Source organism: Sphaerodactylus townsendi, linkage group LG17 (assembly GCF_021028975.2).
Source record: "Sphaerodactylus townsendi isolate TG3544 linkage group LG17, MPM_Stown_v2.3, whole genome shotgun sequence".
NCBI classification, from domain to species: domain Eukaryota; kingdom Metazoa; phylum Chordata; class Lepidosauria; order Squamata; family Sphaerodactylidae; genus Sphaerodactylus; species Sphaerodactylus townsendi.
This window is the reverse complement of record NC_059441.1, coordinates 10,865,427-10,883,788: the sequence shown is the minus strand read 5'-3', so window position 1 is coordinate 10,883,788 and position 18,362 is coordinate 10,865,427. Positions and strand designations below refer to the sequence as shown.

General features: G+C 49.4%; 1 protein-coding gene across 1 annotated transcript in view; it reads left to right on the top strand.

Moving 5' to 3' along the window:
* The first annotated feature begins 3,643 nt into the window (after positions 1–3,643).
* Positions 3,644–18,362, top strand: part of PTPN9 (protein tyrosine phosphatase non-receptor type 9) — a 43,925-nt gene continuing 29,206 nt past the window's right edge. Inside the window, 1 exon segment of the mRNA XM_048481828.1 lies at positions 3,644–4,501. Coding sequence (XP_048337785.1) covers positions 4,469–4,501 — 33 coding nt within the window. The 5' untranslated portion in view covers positions 3,644–4,468.

Sequence of the window (18,362 nt, the reverse complement as noted above, 5' to 3'; positions counted from 1 at the left end):
TTGAACCTCACAACAAACTTGCAGTGTGGCTTAACACGAGAGCCGGTGTGGTGGTTAAGAGCAGGTGGATTCTAATCTGGAGAACTGGGTTTGATTCCCCACTTCTCCACCGGAGTGGCGGAGGCTTATCTGGTGAACCAGATGTGTTTCCACATTCCTACATTCCTGCTGGGTGACCTTGGGCTAGTCAGTTCTCTCTGAACTTTCTCAGCCCCACTTGCCTCACAAGAAGAAGAAGAAGAGTTTGGATTTATATCCCCCCCCCCTTGGTATATGGTATGGGGGTATGGTATGGAGGTTTCAGTTAGCAGGAGGGGAATTCCTTTTAGATCCTTCGTTTTACACTCTCAGAGAGGATTTCCTGTTCAGCTCCAGACCTGCTGCGCTGTAAAAAAATACTACATGAGAACTGGTGCAGTGTAGTGGATAGGAAAATGAACTTTGTCTTGGGAAGTCTCTGGTTCGAGTTTTACCTGTGCCACAAATTGAAGGCAAATTGAGGCATAATGTCTTCCTCCTCCCTGGGCTGCAAAATGGTTATAGAAGTGCTTTGCAAATGCTAAGTAGAAGAAGAAGAAGAAGAAGAGTTTGGATTTATATCCCCCCTTTCTCTCCTGCAGGAGACTCAAAGGGGCTGACAATCTCCTTGCCTTTCCCCCCCCCCACAACAAACACCCTGTGAGGTGGGTGGGGCTGAGAGAGCGCCGAGAAGCTGTGACTAGCCCAAGGTCACCCAGCTGGCGTGTGTGGGAGTACACAGACTAATCTGAATTCCCCAGATCAGCCTCCACAGCTCAGGCAACAGAGCTGGGAATCAAACCTGGTTCCTCCAGATTAGATACACGAGCTCTTAACCACCCACGCCATTGCTGTTTGGGGGGAGGTGTCTGTTGTGGGGAGAGGAAGGGAAAGGAGCTTGTGAGCCACCTTGAGTCTCCTTACAGGAGAGAAAGATGGGGTATAAATCCAAACTCCTCCTCCTCCTCCTCAACTTTAAGAAAGTGTTGGACGGACTCAGGGCCGCAGAGATGTCACAGGGATTTGAATTCAGACCTCTCTGCTTCTCATCTGACATTCTGGCCGCAGCTTTTCCACGTGACCTCACTTGTGTATCTGTTTCCAGGTTCTCCAAAATCAAAACTTTGACCTCTTACGCTGGTTCTGGGATGAGAATCGGACAGCTTTTGCCTTCTGAAGTTTTACCACACATTACCCGCTCGCTCCCAGGAGTACCTTTGCAATCATGAGGACGAGAAACTTTTAATTTAAATACAAAACAGAGAGGGGGGCTCTCAGGGCGCAGTCTGCCCCCACTCTTAAATTCTGCAGCTTGGCGGTACTCTTCCAGTCCGAGGCATGAAGCTTACCCTACCTCACAATATTGTTGTGAAGATAACACGGAGACAAAAATCATCTAAGCTGTTTTGGGGTCCCATGAGGAAGGAAGACTATTCACTAAGTAAATAAATAAAAGAAGATGAAGAGTTTGGATTTGTATCCCCCCCTTTCTCTTCTGCAAGGACACTCAAGGGGGCTTACAGTCTCCTTTCCCTCCCTCCCTCCCCCCCAACAACAAACACCCTGTGAGGTGGGTGGGACTGAGAGAGCTCCAAAGAACTGTGACTAGCCCAAGGTCCCCCAGCTGGCATTATTATTGTTTATTCAATTTCATATACTGCTCCATGCCCAAAGGGCTCTGAGCGGTGCACAACAAACAATGATAAAGCACAATAAATATACAATAAAATCCAATAAAATAAATCCCCGCTCTGCCACTTGAGCTGCAGAGGCTTGTCTGGGGAACCAGATTAGCTTGTGCGCTGCAACACAAGCCAGCTGGGTGATCTGGGGCTAGTCACAATTCTTCAGAGCGCTCTCAGCCCCACCCACTTCTCTGGGTGTTTGTTGTGGGGGGGGGGGAAGGAGAGTGTAAGCCACCTTGAGTCTCCTTACAGGAGAGGGAAAGGGGGGATATAAATCCAAACTCTTCTAATTTACAAATGCAAAAAGCCTCCAGAACTGAGAGGGGTTTTGTGTGTGTGTGTGTGTGTGTGAGACAACCACTTTGCCGGACAGTCGAGAGCAATTTTCTATCCAGAACTGCCTCTGAAGACGCCAGCCACAGATTATATTATTATTATTATTATTTATTGGTCTTGATAGACCGGCCAACCCCCAAAGGGCTCTGGGTGGTGTACAATAAAATATAAAGCAAATATCCCAGATTATATTAGATTATTATTTATTGGTCTTGATAGACCGCCCAACCCCCGAAGGGCTCTGGGCGGTATACAATAAAATATAAAACAAATATCCCAGATTATATTATTATTATATTATTATTATTTATTGGTCTTGATAGACCGCCCAACCCCCGAAGGGCTCTGGGCGGTGTACAATAAAATATAAAACAAATATCCCAGATTATATTATTATATTATTATTTATTGGTCTTGATAGACCGCCCAACCCCCGAAGGGTTCTGGGCTGTGTGCAATAAAATATAAAACAAATATCCCAGATTATATTAGATTATTATTTATTGGTCTTGATAGGACTTCAACCCCTCGGGTTTCTGCTGTATACAATAAAATATAAAAAAACAAATATCCCAGATTATATTATTATTATATTATTATTATTTATTGAGTCTTGATAGACCTTCAACCCTCAAGGGCTCTAAGGTGTACAATAAAATATAAAACAAATATCCCAGATTATATTATTATATTATTATTTATTGGTCTTGATAGACCGCCCAACCCCCGAAGGGTTCTGGGCTGTGTGCAATAAAATATAAAACAAATATCCCAGATTATATTATTATTATATTATTATTATTTATTGGTCTTGATAGACCGCCCAACCCCCGAAGGGCTCTGGGCTGTGTGCAATAAAATATAAAACAAATATCCCAGATTATATTATATTATTATTATGTATTGGTCTTGATAGACCGCCCAACCCCCGAAGGGCTCTGGGCGGTGTACAATAAAATATAAAACAAATATCCCAGATTATATTATTATTATATTATTATTATTTATTGGTCTTGATAGACCGCTTCCAACTCGGCGGGTTCTACAAAAGTACAAAATATAAAACAAATATCCCAGATTATATTATTATATATTATTATTATTATTTATTGGTCTTGATAGACCGCCCAACCCCCGAAGGGCTCTGGGCGGTGTGCAATAAAATATAAAACAAATACAATACAAAATATCATAAATACAAACGGTTCGGGCCAAACGCATCCTGGAAAACCCCTAACAGCTCGAAACCCCTTATCTTGGAGAGGGGGGCGGGGTGTTGGCCAGTCCTGCTGCATAGGTCTGGCGCCTGGGATCTTATTGCCCAGGTAAGCAAAGCCTTTGTGCAGAGTGTGCGTTTGTGTGTGTGTGTGTGTGTGGGTCTGACCTTCTGTTCTCCTCTCTCCCTCGCAGGGAGCTTCCCGTTTCCCCTGGTTTGTGCTAGTTATTCCCTCTGATCCACCTCCCTCTCTCTCTCTCTGCTGGTCTTCTGCTTTGTGAATGGGATTCAGTTTCTCAATGGAGCCCGGGATGTAGATGAGCGAAAGGGGAAATTGCATTGGCCGTCAGCTGGGGGCGGCGAGGGGGGGGGCCACCCTGCTTCCTTCCTCTCTCTCTCTCTTCCGACTGTTGCTTTTGAGGAATGAGGGCTGCGAAGAGACGCTCAGCCATGGAGGCGCAGAGGAAGGCGATTCTCTGATCTGAATGAGACACACAAGGCGGGGGGGGGGATTCTTTGGTCTGCACGGTCTGTTTTGCGCAGGCGCCGCCTAACCCCCCCCCCCAAAAAAAAAAAAAACCGGAGCAACAGGAGGCTGAAGATCTGTGGGGTTTGCCAGCGTGCAAAATAATCCGGATTGCAAAACCGGGTGTTTTTATTTATTTTAGAAGGTGTGGACTGGGAAGTTTTGCAATTTCGAAAGAGGTCTTTTTTTTGGGGGGGGGGGGATTAATCCACTTCCCCCCAATATTGCAATATGCCCAGTCCAGAGGATATTTCCAGCAAAGGCAAGATCCGGATTGAATAAGTTAGCAAGGCCCGAGAAGGGGGGACGGGGGGGGGGGGCGATTGGCAGCTTGGAGGGGGGAAAACCCCACGAAGTTAATGGGGGAGGCGATTGCGAAGGGAAACCCACGCAGGCAAGACCGCTTTTTTTTTGTTTTTGGCCAAGTTGAAAATAGATATTTTTTTCCCCCCAGTTTTGGGAGTGGGGGGGGGGGGAATAGATCCCATGGAGAAGAAAGCGAAGTTGGGGAGTCGCCTGAATTGCTGACGGGGTCGCCTTGATTGTTGGGGTGTTTTTTTGGGGGGGGGGGTGAAAACAGCGGAGCCCATTATCTGCAATTTCTCGGAGGGGGACAGCTTTGGAAAAAGTTTGGGAGGCAGGAAAAAAACCACCCCATTTTCGACTCAGGCACTGGGAGAAGCCGGGATGGCCGCGGAGCTGAGCCCCGAAGAGGAGCTGGTGAGTGTTCAGGGGTCCCCCCCAGATATTAGGGGGTGCAGCTGGGGGTGGGGGTGGGGGGGAGGCGTTGCTCCCTTGTGCGCCAGACTTCCTGGTCCGCTATCCCTCCCGTTCAGCTTTATTGCAAAATATGTTTGCCTTCCCTTGTTGTTGTAAGCCTGCGCTTGCTTTCGCAGGGCCTGTTTCCTTGTACGCTGTGCGCTATCCCTAGTGGGGGTTTTTTTTTAAGGGGGGGGAGGGTTTATTAGGAATAATATTGATTAACTTCCCCATGCGTGCTTTGGGGGCCCCCTCCCCTTCTCAATCCATCTCTCTTTGCTGCTGAGTAAATGTGCCGCCCCCTCCCTTCCTACGAATTTTATTGGGGGGGGGGGGCGCGCAAATTGAGATTTGGCCTGGCTTTGTGGGGTGGGGGGCTTTGCTGCCCCAGGAAATGGGATTGTTGGGGGGGGGGGAGGTTTCTAAAAGTGCATCCTTGCTTGTCTGTAGCTGCCTCCCCTCCCCCTAATTCCCTAAGTCTGCTGGTTTCCAGACCTTGCTGGTAGAGAGGATATGGGGGAGGATATGGGGGGGGGGGGCTTGTCTTCTGATGTGGTTTCTATGGTGATCAGTGGGGGTGGGGGGGGGGGAGGGACGTGCGGCCTAGTCTGGGCCAAACAAGCCAGCTGTTGTCTGCTGTTGGAGAGAGAGATTTCGACAACCCCTCCTCTTGTCAACCCACCCTGTACCCCCAGACCCAAATCATGGGTCCCCCCCAAAGAAGGAGGGAACCATTCCTCCTCTCCACCCTATAATGCCTTGTGGGCAATTGCAAAAGTCATAGGGGGGTTGATTAATATACTCATTTGCTCCCTCCTGTTCTAGCCTTCAAATGGGGAGCGTTTATGGGGTTGGATTTGCTTCCTTCTCCCCCACGCGGAAAGATTTGCCTTGGGGTGGGGCTCAAGTTCTTAGCCGCCCCCGGAGCCGAGCTTGCTAAAAGCCTTTTCCTCTGAAGGGAGCCCCACGCATCAACCTCCCTCCCCCCCCCAACCTTTTAGCCCTGTCTTTTTTGGTGGGGGGTGCTAAAAACCCCTTTTTTTCCCAAAAGAGGAAAAAAGAAGTGGGGCGGGGACGCGAAACGTAACATTGTGACGGCCCCCGGGCATCCTCCCGCAAGACTTCCTCCGGCTATGGCGTTTTGAAGCGGGCGGGCGAGGAAAAACAAAATATGTATCCCAAGAAGTCCTGTCTCTTCTCTTCTCTGCCCCGCCCCCCCCCATTGGCAAAAGCACCCAGTAAGAAGGGGGGGGGGATGATGTTTGCATTGAACTCCAGCTCCTCGATCGGGTCTGAAACTTTCCCCCCCAGTTTGCGATTCTTGCAAATAAAATGCACGCGTTCCTGGGCCCCCTCTGGAGTGTTTTTGTAGATTCCAGGGCTGGCTATGATGCAATCCCGCGCTGTTGAGTGACAGGTTGTCATTGACACCCCGCCCCCTCCCTCCCAGTTGATTTCTGCCTCTTGTTCTCCTAGGAAGAATCTATCCCCTTTCCTGCCTCCCCCACCCCACGCCTGACGCAAACTGTGTGGCTTCCTGCCCCTTTTGAGTCATCCTAAGAGGATGTTGCTGTAGAGATCCATTAGGAGAAAACGATGTTGCTGTCATTCTTTGGGCGGGGGGGGGGGGGCTAGTTGTTTGCTGTTTGTGACTTCACTGTATTTAGCAGACCCAAACTGACCAGTCTGGCTTATTTCCTGTACCCAACGGGGCTTATAAGTTTGAGCTTATTTTGAAATGTTTTCCCTCCCCAAGCGCCAAGAGCCCCCGCAGTCCCGACAGGGAGAATCCCTCCAGCGAATCTGCAAAGAGGCAGTTTTGATCCGACTCAGAACCGGGAAAGTTCCTGGAGATTTGGGGGTGGGCCCTAAACAGGTTTGGGGAGGTGGGCGAATATCAGTGGGGGCATAATGCCATAGAGCAGTGGTGGCGGGTGCCAGAGGTGGCACTCAGAGCCCGCTCTGTGGGCACGCGCAGAGTGCTCCCCAAGAAGAAGAAGTCACCCTCACAACAAACACCCCTGTGAGGTGGGTGGGCTGAGAGAGCTCTGAGAAGCTGGGTGACTGGCCCAAGGTCACCCAGCTGCTCCACAGCTCAGGCAGCAGAGCAGGGAACCAAACCCGTTCCTCCAGATTAGATATTATTGCATTAAACCTAAGACCAAGTTTGGGGAAGCAGTGTAGGGTAACCCCTAAGCTGTTAAACCCCACTGATTTTCATGCTAAGAACAAAAGTGCAATCCCCACCTGGGAGTAAGCTCAGTTGCTGGCAATGGGGCTCGCTTCTGAGCAAGCCCTCCTAGGGTCGTGATTCACCCGTTGGGAGAGTTGCACGGTTGCTTCAAAGCAAAGCCACCAATACCACCAAGCTTACTCCTCGAGTAAGATGCCTCGCAGGCCAACCGCTTTACTTATACTAAAACCTCAGTATTCAGGTTAAATTGCCGGGTTGGCACTTTGCATAAATGTGGGTTTGGGGTTGCAATTTGGGCACTCGGTCTCAAAAGGTTCGCCAACACTGACATAGAGTGTATCCTCCCAGAAGAACCATTTTCTACAGGGGACCTCAACAGCGAAATAACTCCAGGAGAGATCCAGTCCTGCCCTGGAAGTTGGCAACACCATAATCAAATCTGTTAAATGGGGCAAATTCTCTTTTCATACCCCCCCCACCCTCCTGCCGCCTTTCATCCCAGAACCAGCCTTGGTCCAGCGGTTCTCTGTGCTGCCTTCAGAGATTTCCCAGATCTCGGCTTAACCATATATGGAGTTTCAGAGCTGGAATTCCAGTTTTTTTGCACTGAGTAACTTTGTTGGCCTTGCTCTGCTGTTGAACAGGGGGAAAGGAGGGGAATTGCTTCCAGAGTGGTAGCTGTGTTAAGCCTGGTTACCGCCAAACCTACAGTCTTGTAGACATTTATAGAATCCCTGTAGAATAGGATTGTATGACGAATAGAATCTTTGTTCAAGAAGTGTGATTGGACAGCCCGTGGCTGCCCGCGTCTGCTCTCCCGGCTGAAATGTTTGATAAATACAATCTAGTATAGGATTGTAGGCGATCTGAAGGCCATTTCTGTTCAAGAAAGACAGCCTGTGGCTGCCCGTTTCTTCTTTCCCGACTGAAACGCTCGATAAATAGTACTAGGAAATGCTCAGTGATCTCCATCTCCACTTTTTATGCAGAGTGGGCCCACAAAGATAAGAACTGTACACAGTATTCCAGGTTGGTTAGACCTCACCTGGAATATTGTGTACAGTTCTGGGCACTGCGATTCCAGAAGGATATTGACAAGCTGGGACGGGTCCAGAGGAGGGCAACCAAAATGGTCAAAGGTCTGGAATCCGTGCCCTACGACAGGAGACTTAGGGAGCTGGGGTTGTTTAGTTTGGTGAAGAGAAGGTTAAGAGGTTACATGATAGCCATGTTTAGATCTTTGAAGGGATGCCATGCTGGTAAGGGAGCAAGCTTGATTTCTGTGGCTTGGGAGACTAGAACCAGGAGTCATGGGTTCAAGGGGAAGGAAAAGAGATTCCACCTAAACATCAGGAAAAACTTCCTGACCGTCAGGGCTGTTCGACAGTCAGATTCACTCCCTCGGGTTGTCCTGGAGTCTCTTTCTTTGGAGGTTTTTAAAAAGAGGCTGGATGGAGCGCTTTGATTGTGTGATCCTGCATTGCAGGGGGTTGGACTTGATGCCCCCTGGGGGTCTCTTCCAACTCTGTGATTCTGATAAGAAGCGGTTAACTCCTGACCAAAAGCGAGTGACATTTTTAGGGGAGCTACGCACGCCAGCTTTACCATATCATCCATTCCCAGCTGAAACAGCCCACTGTGTTTGGGGTCATCCTAAATTCGTGGTGGAGTACCTTTGGCACTCCAGATGTTGGACTACAATTCCCATCAGCCCCTACAATTGGCCATGCTGGCAGGGGCTAATGGGAATTGTAGTCCATAACATCTGGAGTGCCAAAGGTTCGCCACCACTATTTAAATCCTAGTTTTCATGTTTTCTTAGCAGCGTTCCTCTGTCTTGGATTGCTTGGCCCTTGTCGTTCTGGGGGCAAATTCACGCACCCTATGTCCGTATTTCTCCCGACAATGTTATATTCTGGCTCACGATGAATCTGTTTGTCTCTTAAGTGGGGCTGGTTTCAATTTTCAAAAGAGCAGAGGTTTTTTTTTCCCCTTCCACTTATTAATTTGAAATATTCATGGCCCCGGCTTTCTGTGAAATGAAGGCTGATAAAACGATTACAATGTACTTTTCCTTCCTAGAATTTGAAAAGGTCGTTTCGGGTTCCCTGGACCAGCTTTAACTGAGGAGATTTTTCCCTCCCTGCCCAAACCGTACACAGCTGCGTTCCCTCCGTTTCAGATCTATTTCTTCTTTTTCTTTTTCACTCCTTCCTCCCTCTTTGTCTTTCCAGCTCTCCGTGCCATTCTGGGAAGGATAAAAAGGGAAACGAAATTTTCTTCCCAGGGGCTGCGAGGGAGAGAGATGCGAACGGAACCGGCTGATTCAAATGCATTCCACTTAGGCTTGCTTTTATAATGCCTCTCTCTTCCTTTTTAATTTCTCTCTTCCTTGTTTTATTACCTGCCCTGAGAGTGTGGTGAAGGGCAGGTAATAAGCATAAGTAGAAATCTCTCTCTCTCTCTCTCTCTCTCTCTCTCTCTCTCTCAAAACCATTTGGCATACTGTTCATTTCTGCGGAAGGGGCTCCTATCGAAATCAATAGGGCCGGATTGTGCCCCATAAAGAGCGGGGATTGCCTTACGCATTTAAAATCGTGGGTATAGGTCAGTGGTGGCGAACCTATGGCACGGGTACCAGAGGTGGCACTCAGAGCCCTCTCTGTGGGCACGCGTGCACAGAGTTCGTCATGTGATTATAGTGTAATTATTTCAGGGAGATTATTAGCATTAAACCTAAGACCTAGTTTTGGGGAAGCAGCGTAGGTAACCCTGTTAAGCGCTGTTAAACCCTACTGATTTTCAGGTGAAGAACTAAACCTAGGAGTAAGCTCGGTTGCTGGCAATGGGGCTTGCTTCTGAGTAAACCCTCCTAGGGTCATGATTCACCCGTTGGAAGCGTTGCACGGTTGCTTCAAAGCAGAGCCGCCAACTGCCACCAAGCTTACTCCCGAGTAACGCGCGCCTTGGAGCCAACCGTGTTTTTCTATACTAAAACCTGAGTATTCAGGTTAAATTGTCACATTGGCACTTTGCGATAAATAAGTGGGTTTGGGGTTGCCGTTTGGGCACTTGGTCTCGAAAAGGCTCGCCATCACTGGTATAGGTGCTACCGCCACCCCAAAATGGGCTGGATTTGTGTGCGTTGCCAAAGATTATTTAGTGTTCTGGGGTGCTGTGTGGTTTCCAGGCTGTATGGCCATGTTCTAGCAGCATCTTCAGAGGATGCCAGCCACAGATGCAGGCGAAACATCAGGAGAGAATTCTGCTAGAACACGGCCATACAGCCCGGAAACCACACAGCACCCCAGTGATTCCGGCCGTGAAAGCCTTCGACAATATATTTGGTGTTCGTTTTATCCCACACGTCTTGACCAAGAATCCTCTTCTAAAACTGGCTCTTAGGAATCAAAATGTACTATAAATGTCCCAGGAAAGCAGGGTTGTACATGACTTAAGGATTGGTGTAAGGCACAGCTGTTCTGCCGGTCATATGGTTGAGGCAGCTACGGTTAACCATCTGGGCCTACCCTTCCCCCACCAACCAGCCACCCAACCTATTATTCAACATCTTTATTGTCATCCCGGCTAATGGTTTTACAAGTCGTCAAGATCCTTGGGTGCGATCTGTTACTGCTGTGTTGACTGCACTTAATCACCGCTTGGGAAATGTTGTTTTATTGGATGTTCGAACGTTTTACTATTATGGTTTGCAGGGATACCGTAGGATGCCCCAAGCCCGAAAGGGAAAGGGCAGGATATTAAATGTAATAAATGCACACACAAAACGAGAATTAAAATTGCACGCCATTTCCCAAGGATGGGCATTTTTAGGTGGTTTTGGCAATAGTGGAAGGGCGTGTGGTTGCTGAAAGGGGCAGGGTGGGATTTGAATCCGGATCTTCCAAATCATGAGTTGATGCTCCAAGCAACTACACAGTGCTGGCTCTCTCTATTTCTGTCCTACCTATCCAGTTCTGGAAAAGAAGTGTGGTGTAGTGGTTAGAGCAGTGATGGCGAACCTTTTCGAGACCGAGTGCCTAAACTGCAACCCAAAACCCACACGGCAATTTAACCTGAGTACTGAGGTTTCCGTTTAGAAAAAACGGGTGGCTCCGAGGCGTGCGTTACTCGGGAGTAAGCTTGGTGGTAGTCATTAGCTTTGCTTTGAAGCAACTGTGCAACTCTTCCAATGGGTGAATCACGACCCTAGGAGGGTTTACTCAGAAGCAAGCCCCATTGCCAGCAACTGAGCTTACTCCCAGGTAAAGGATCATGCTTTAGTTCTTTGCATGAAAATCAGTGGGGTTTAACAGCGTCTAACAGGGTTACCTACACTGCTTCCCCAAAACTAGGTCTTAGGTTTAATGCTAATAATCGAGCTCAGTGGCCCAGGCCAGCCTAGATGTGGGGGGGGGGGAGGGGCACTCTGTTTGCCCATGCCTACAGAGAGGGCTCTGAGTGCCACCTCTGGCACCCGTGCCATAGGTTCGCCACCACTGGGTTAGAGTATCAGAACAGGATTTGGAAGGCTACCCATTTCTGCTCCATCATGAAGCCAAGTTTACTGGGCGCCATTGGGCTACCTCTCAGGGTTGTTGTAACAATAGCATGAAGGAAGCAAGAACCTCATATGCATTTAGGTAACGTTTTAGAAAACAGGTTCAAAATAAAGTACTGAAGCTTTACAGGACAAAGTGAATTGGGGGGAAAAAACTGTACAGAGAATTGCAGCTGAAATAACAACAGGATAAAAACTGAACACACACACACACAAAGTATTTGGAACAAACTAGCGCCAGTCATTAAACCAAATCAAATCAGTAAAAGGTCAGCGCAAAGCAGTCAGACCCCGTTTGAAAGCCTGCTTCCGATTTGCACCGGTCCTGGTTTATATTAAAAAAATCAATAAGGCCAATAGAAATAAGTACAAATAATAATCCAGCCGCATCAAGGCTTTCTGGAACACATCAATGTTCAGGCTGGGCTGGGAGGCTGGGATAGAGGCACGGCCAAGTAGATTCCACGATTCTTCGGTGAGGGGCCTGGCCAAACGGGCTTTATCTCAGAAGGGCCAGGATGTGGGAAATCTGCGTTTGAATCCCCTCTCATGCCACAGAATCTTGCTGGGTGACAGAGCCAGCCCCTCTTGCTCAGCCTAACAGGGTTGTTGTAAGGATACAGGCAGTGGTGGGATCCAACATTTTTAGTAACAGGTTCCCATGGTGGTGGGATTCAAACTGTGGCGTAGCGCCAATGAGGCTGGACGGGACACGACGGGGGCGTGGCCGGGCATTCCGGGGCGGGGCATTCCTGGGCGGGGCTGTGGCAAGGACGCAGCCGCTGCGCCGGTCCTTAGGCGGGAAACGAATGCACGCAGGCGCAGGCTGCCACGCATGCCGGAGCACCTCCTGCTAGACTGCTTCCAGTTCTGTGCGCTGCTGCTGAGAGGAGGGGCGTAACTAAGGCAAAAATCACGTGGCAAAATCACCAATTAGTATCCCCCTCTCGGCACACACAAATAATTAGTAACCTACTCTCGGGAACCTGTGGGAATCTGCTGGATCCCACCTCTGGATACAGGAGAGGAGAACGATGTAAGCCATTTACTCAGCCTTTCGTTAAAACCAGAAAGAGCAATGTTTTGGGCTTGGTGCTTGGAGGACCGTAAAGGAGACGCCAGGCTTCAAGGAGAGGGTATCCGTATTCCGCACCAACGGGGAGAGGAAAGGTTGCAAAGAGTTTGTGAAGACCCTGTGTGAATTTGGCTGATGTAGCTAGACTAGAGTCACTCCAGTGTTCAAAGCACAGGAGATAACCATTTCTGGAAAGAAGAAGAAGAGTTTGGATTTATATCCCCCTTTTCTTTCCTGGAAGGAGACTCAAAGGGGCTGACAATCTCCTTGCCCTTCCCCCCTCCTCACAACAAACACCCTGTGAGGTGGGTGGGGCTGAGAGAGCTCCGAAGAACTGTGACTAGCCCAAGGACACCCAGCTGGCGTGTGCTGGAGTGCACAAGCTAATCTGGCTCCCCAGATAAGCCTCCCCAGCTAAAGCGGCAGAGCGGGGAATCAAACCCGGTTCCCCAGATTAGAGTGCACCCTTAACCACTACGCCACTGCTGCTCCAGGATTCAAGACATTGCTCTGCCCATGGTAGAGAGGGAATCCCGTACAGCGAGGATCCGTTCATGGGCCTAAGATCCAAAGCCGGGGTGGGGGCTGCATGCGGGGCTTTTAAAATCCAATTTGAAGACGTGTGCGGTGTCCTTCCTTCCTCTTCCTGCTTCCTCTTCTTCGGGTCACAGCTGGAGCGTCCCGGGACCTCCTCCCATCTGCTCCGAACCGGATGCGCCTGCCGAGCTAATTGATTTCTAGTGCAGCTGTTAACACCTGTTCCAGCCTGGGAGGGTTTAACCACAGGGGCCAAAATGAGATAATTTTAGCGTAGAGGAGTTCGGTGGGGGGGGGCACGGTTAGAGAGGGGGGAGGAAGCCGCCGACACCTCTGCATCCCTGGGGAGGGGAACCGATTGAATGTAAAGGGGAAGCTGGGACCGTTCCTCATGTTTCGGATGAACCGTAAAGGCCCTGCATCGTGCGGAATTATTTCTCCTTTAAGGACTCTCTCTCTCCCGTCCTTGGCCCTCTTTTAAAAAGGAGTCAGTGGTGTGCAAAGGTTAGAAAGTCGGCCTAAGGTGCTAGAGACCCTAATTCAAATCCACCAAGCTTGCTGGGCGGCCCTAGGGCCAGTTCGTGCTTTCTCCGCCGAGCCTACCTCATGGAGTTGTTGTGAAAGTTAAAAAAGAGAGAGAGAGAGAGAACTGGTCTTGAGGAACCGTGTGATGAAATGTGACATGGTGACTGTCATCCTCTTTCCCTTATGGCTTGTGCAGAGGTGGGATCCAGCAGGTTCTCACCAGTTCCCGAGAGTGGGTGACTAATTATTTGTGTGTGCCGAGAGGGGGTTACTAATTGGGTCCGCTTTTCCGTTAGAAACTCCATTAGGTCCAAAAATCATCAAGTCCTGTTGTTTCCTATGTGGCTGGTTAACGAAGGTAGAAAACGGGATAATTCTCCCGGTTGGGCTGTTTTAAAAACATGTTTTAGAAATAGGGTCAAGTTCCTTGTTTAAGGAAAGTCTCCTCCTTTTGATTTCTAGAAACAAAATTAAGTATTTGAAAGTATTAAGTATTTGACAGGCAGTCAATTAGAGGAGAAGTAGTTGTTTCTGTTGGCAGTAGACGATAGGACTTGCTATAATGAGTTTAAATTATGGACAGAAAGATAGCAGCTGGAAATTAGGAACTTTTTTTTTTACAGTAAGAGTTTTTTACAGTAACAGAGAAATTATTATTGCCCCGCCCCCGGAATGCCCGGCCACGCCCCCATCGTGCCCCGCCCAGCCCCATTGGCGCTACGCCACTGTTTGAATCCCACCACCATGGGAACCTGTTACTAAAATTTTTGGATCCCACCACTGCCTGTGCACCATGTTTGTTGTAGATCGTTACAGGCCTGTGTAAAGTGCCCAGTCAGTTCATATAGACTGAGATTCTGGGCTGAAAGCGTTCCCCAAGTTTTTGCGCTTGGAGCTCCCCTGGAGCCCCTCATTGGAAAGAAAAACCACGGGCAATTTGTCCTTTCTTTGGGGACACCCTTTATTAGCTTTCAAGGAAGCCCTCACCCCATAGCTCTTGACAATCCGATTTGCCAACTGCAGCTCTGGTGTGTGTTTATTGTAGTCCCGTTGCACGACAGGAGCTAAGGGCAGTGGCAGAGAAGAAGAGTTTGGATTTATAGCCCATCTTTCTCTCCTGTAAGGAGACTCAAGGTGGCTTTCAAGCTCCTTTCCCTTCCTCTCCCCACAACAGACACCTTAAAGTGAGGTAGGTGGGGCTGAGAGAGTTCGGAGAGAACTGTGACTAGTCCAAGGTCACCCTGCAGGAACGTAAGAGTGCGGAAACAAATCTCCAGATTAGAATCCACCTGCTCTTAACCACCATACCACGCTGGCTCCTCCCCATTTGCTGAAGTTGGATCACACCGCACACACTTTAAAAAAATCTTTTCCTTCAAGAAATTTGTGACTGTGGTGTCCAGCCTCCATTTTGTCTTCACAACAACCCAGTGAGGTAGGTTAGACCAACAGCAAGGAAGGGTACCTAGTAAGCTTTGCGAGCGAGTAGAGATTTGAAGCGAATTCCCTCCGTCCCAGCTGTTGTATCCCAGGGGTCCATAATGCCCACAAATGGTTTTTTTGAAGTGGGCGGGAGTTTTGCCCAGCAAAGCTCCCGACTGCATGTCGGAGATTTGACTAATTTGATTTTAAAAGTTTCTTTACCCTTCCACAAGGATCTTCGAGACCGGTTAGGTAGCCGGTCATCATCTGTCTCGTGGCACGCAACCGCGGTTGGCAAATCTAAGTTGGCACGTAACCGTGGTTGGCCGCAGTGGCTCAAAACATTCCCGCGAGCTCCGTTGTCATGGAAGTCCATGGGCGATTCTGCACACGAGTAAAATAGGTTCGACCCAGTTCCCTGAGAAGGGGACTAACCTAGGTCGAAGCCATTGTTGTTCCCCACTGCAACCAGCTTGATCCCAGCTCGGAGAGCGGAATCATCCTGTGCCTCTTCGCCGCTCTGTTCCGATTGGCTACTGTTCTACGGCCATGTTCCGTCTACCCCCACACACGTTATAAAAAAAACTGCCACAGGAATGGAGGGACGAAGGTGGCGTTTTTTGATTGGCCAGTTGTACGCATGCCCGAAACACTCAGCTGTGATTGGCTGAATGGGGGACTCCTGGCACCAGAGATTCCGCACTTTACTGGAATCGAGCTGAGTTCGGGCGTGGTTCCCTGAAAAAGTAGTAGTTCCCAACTGGAGTCGGAAATTGGACCATTACACGGGGCGAAGCTGGTACAAAACCATGTCGATCCCAGTGGTTGTGCGGAGCACTTAGGTCGAACGCAGCTCAAACTTAGGTCGATAACGCAAGTGCGGAATCGACCCATGTTAGGGGCTCTGCTCCCAAGTAGTCTCAATAATTTCAGTGCTGACGTTCTCGGAGGGCCCCGGGTTCCTCTTTTTGCTGGACAAACGTCTATTAAGATGGACCAGGGTGACACACCAGCTTCCCTTTCGTCAGCAACGTTTTCAAAATCCCGGATCCGTTGCCATTTGCAGAACTGTCGGTTTCACTACCGAGGCTTCGATGGCCATTCATGCGCTGTTTTCTGTTATCAGATGTAAGAATGTGGCCTGTTACATCAGCAGCTTGTGCCGGCTCTTCCAAGAAACGCTTGGGTCAGCTTCTCTTAAGCGCCATATGATTCGGAGCCTCGTAAAACCTCTGAAATGATTTCTTGGAAGGCACTCGCGGCGGGCGGTTTGACGCGGTTTTAAACCTTCCTCTTTCAGTCTGAATTCTTCATATCGGGAGCTGTGAAGAGCACTTCCCCGTTTCACAGGCGATGCTTGAAAAAGAAATTGGAAGCAGGATGCGTCTTTGAGGCGATCGCTTGGCCTGCGTTCAGATCACACCCGCACACACAAAAAAATATCTCAACTTGTTTGTGCCGAGAATTATCCTGGGTTATTCTCTTGGGTGAGGAAGTGAGATTTACCGTTTCCTGGTTTAGGAAGTCTTCAGTGTTACACGAGTTATTTGCGAGGTCGCTTTTCGGCGTTGTAACAAATTGGGGTGTCTTCTTTTTTGGGGATTCTGAACAGGTTTGGGGGCACAAGAAAATCCCAGTTAGGGAGATTGTGGGTGCTAAGGGTAAAACAAGAGGCGAAATTTTGTTTTAAAGATCCGAGAACTTGTTGTGAATGTCTGAATGCAGATTTAGGGAGAGGTTCGGTTGATGTTTCTCCTGTGCATCTTGGAGCGAAGATCATAATGGGATTTTCAAGCTCCGTTCATTAGCCTTAGCCAAAGAAGGGGTGGTAGGCATACCCGGTGGGAAATGCTGTCAATTTGCAGTTGTCTTGTGGTGACCTGTCCATGGGTGTCAAACTCACGGCCTTCCAGATGTTATGGACTACAGTTCCCATCATCCCTTGGCAGAGGATTATGGGATCTGTAGTCCATAGCATCTGGAGGGCTGCAAGTTTGAACCTGTGCCTTAGGGTTTTCAAGGTGAGAGAAAAACAGATGTGGTTTGCCTGGAGTTCCTTAGAGGTTTCCCATCCAAGTACTAACCAGGGTTGGCCCCATTTATATTCCAAAATCTGACGAGATTGGGCTAGACTGAGCCAACCTTTTTCAGCTCACAGGCACCATTGGAATTCTCTCGCAACAGGGTGGGCACAACCACAAAATGGCAGCCGCAGGGGGCGGGGCCAGCCAGAAAACGGCTGCTCCGACGCCCCTGCATTTGGACGGCGACGATCCTTGCGCTTTGGCCGCAGCTGCTACCAAAGCAACATTTTTCAAACCCTGTAGAGCCGATAAACTCCGGTGGCCAATTACAATTCTTGCTGGGCACTTTCTAAAAACACTTGATGGGCAGGCGCCGGGAACTCACGGGCACCTGTTGGAAACCCCTGTGCTAAACGCTTGCAAAGGACATTTCCGGAGCTCCGTTGCCTTTTTGCTTGACAATTGGGGGTTGTTTACTTGCCCGAACAGTGCCTTCAGCGCAGTGATGGGATCCAAAAAATTTAGTAACAGGTTCCCATGGTGGTGGGATTCAAACTGTGGCGTAGCGCCAATGGGGCTGGGCGGGACACTACGGGGGCGTGGCCGGGCATTCCGGGGGCGAGGCATTCCTGGGCGGGTCTGTGGCAAGGACGCAGCCGCTGCGCCGGTCCTTGGGCGGGAAACGAATGCACGCAGGCGCAGGCTGCCACGCACGCCGGTGCACCTCCTGCTAGACTGCTTCGAGTTCTGCACGCTACTGCGGAGAGGAGGGGCGTAACTAAGGCAAAAATCACGTGGCAAAATCACCCATTAGTAACCCCCTCTCGGCACACACAAATAATGAGTAACCTACTCTCGGGAACCTGTGAGAACCTGCTGGATCCCACCTCTGCTTCAGCGGCATCTGAAATGCAAGGGTGCTTCCAAACACTCTCTTGGGTTTTCCAGCTGGCCTCTTCCTTTTTGTTTGCGCCGTAAAGAAAATGCAACGCGATTCCCGAATCCCGCGTCCGGCCTGGAGTTTTTGGGAAAGCCACAGGCTTCTCCTCCCCGGCCGGTTTGTTTTGGAGGGCTCGGCTGGATTCTGGAAAGGAGGATTTGGTCAGGCAGAGGAAGGAGTTTCAGTGTTCCTGCCAAGCCGAGGGTTTTATGTGGAGAAACACCAAACCTCTTGTTTGGGGTGACTCACGTCTGAAGTATGTTTGTTCTCCGGTTGCGCAAGTTCTCGAGCGGTTCGGAATGAAAGAACGCTCAGTCTCAAAGGAGGGAGGTGGTTTCAGATCTATGCGTGACCTTTGCGTCTCGACGGCCTTTCCTGGTTTTTGTTATCCTCTCCAGCTGCAACCCGGGCTTGCCTCTTGAAAAACCTAACGCAGGGGTCCCCCACGTAGTCCTTGCGGGCACCTTGCTGTCCACGGGCGTCTTTCCTGCAGCACGTCAAGTGTTTTTGAGAGTTTCTGATTGGTCGCTGGAGATCTGATTGA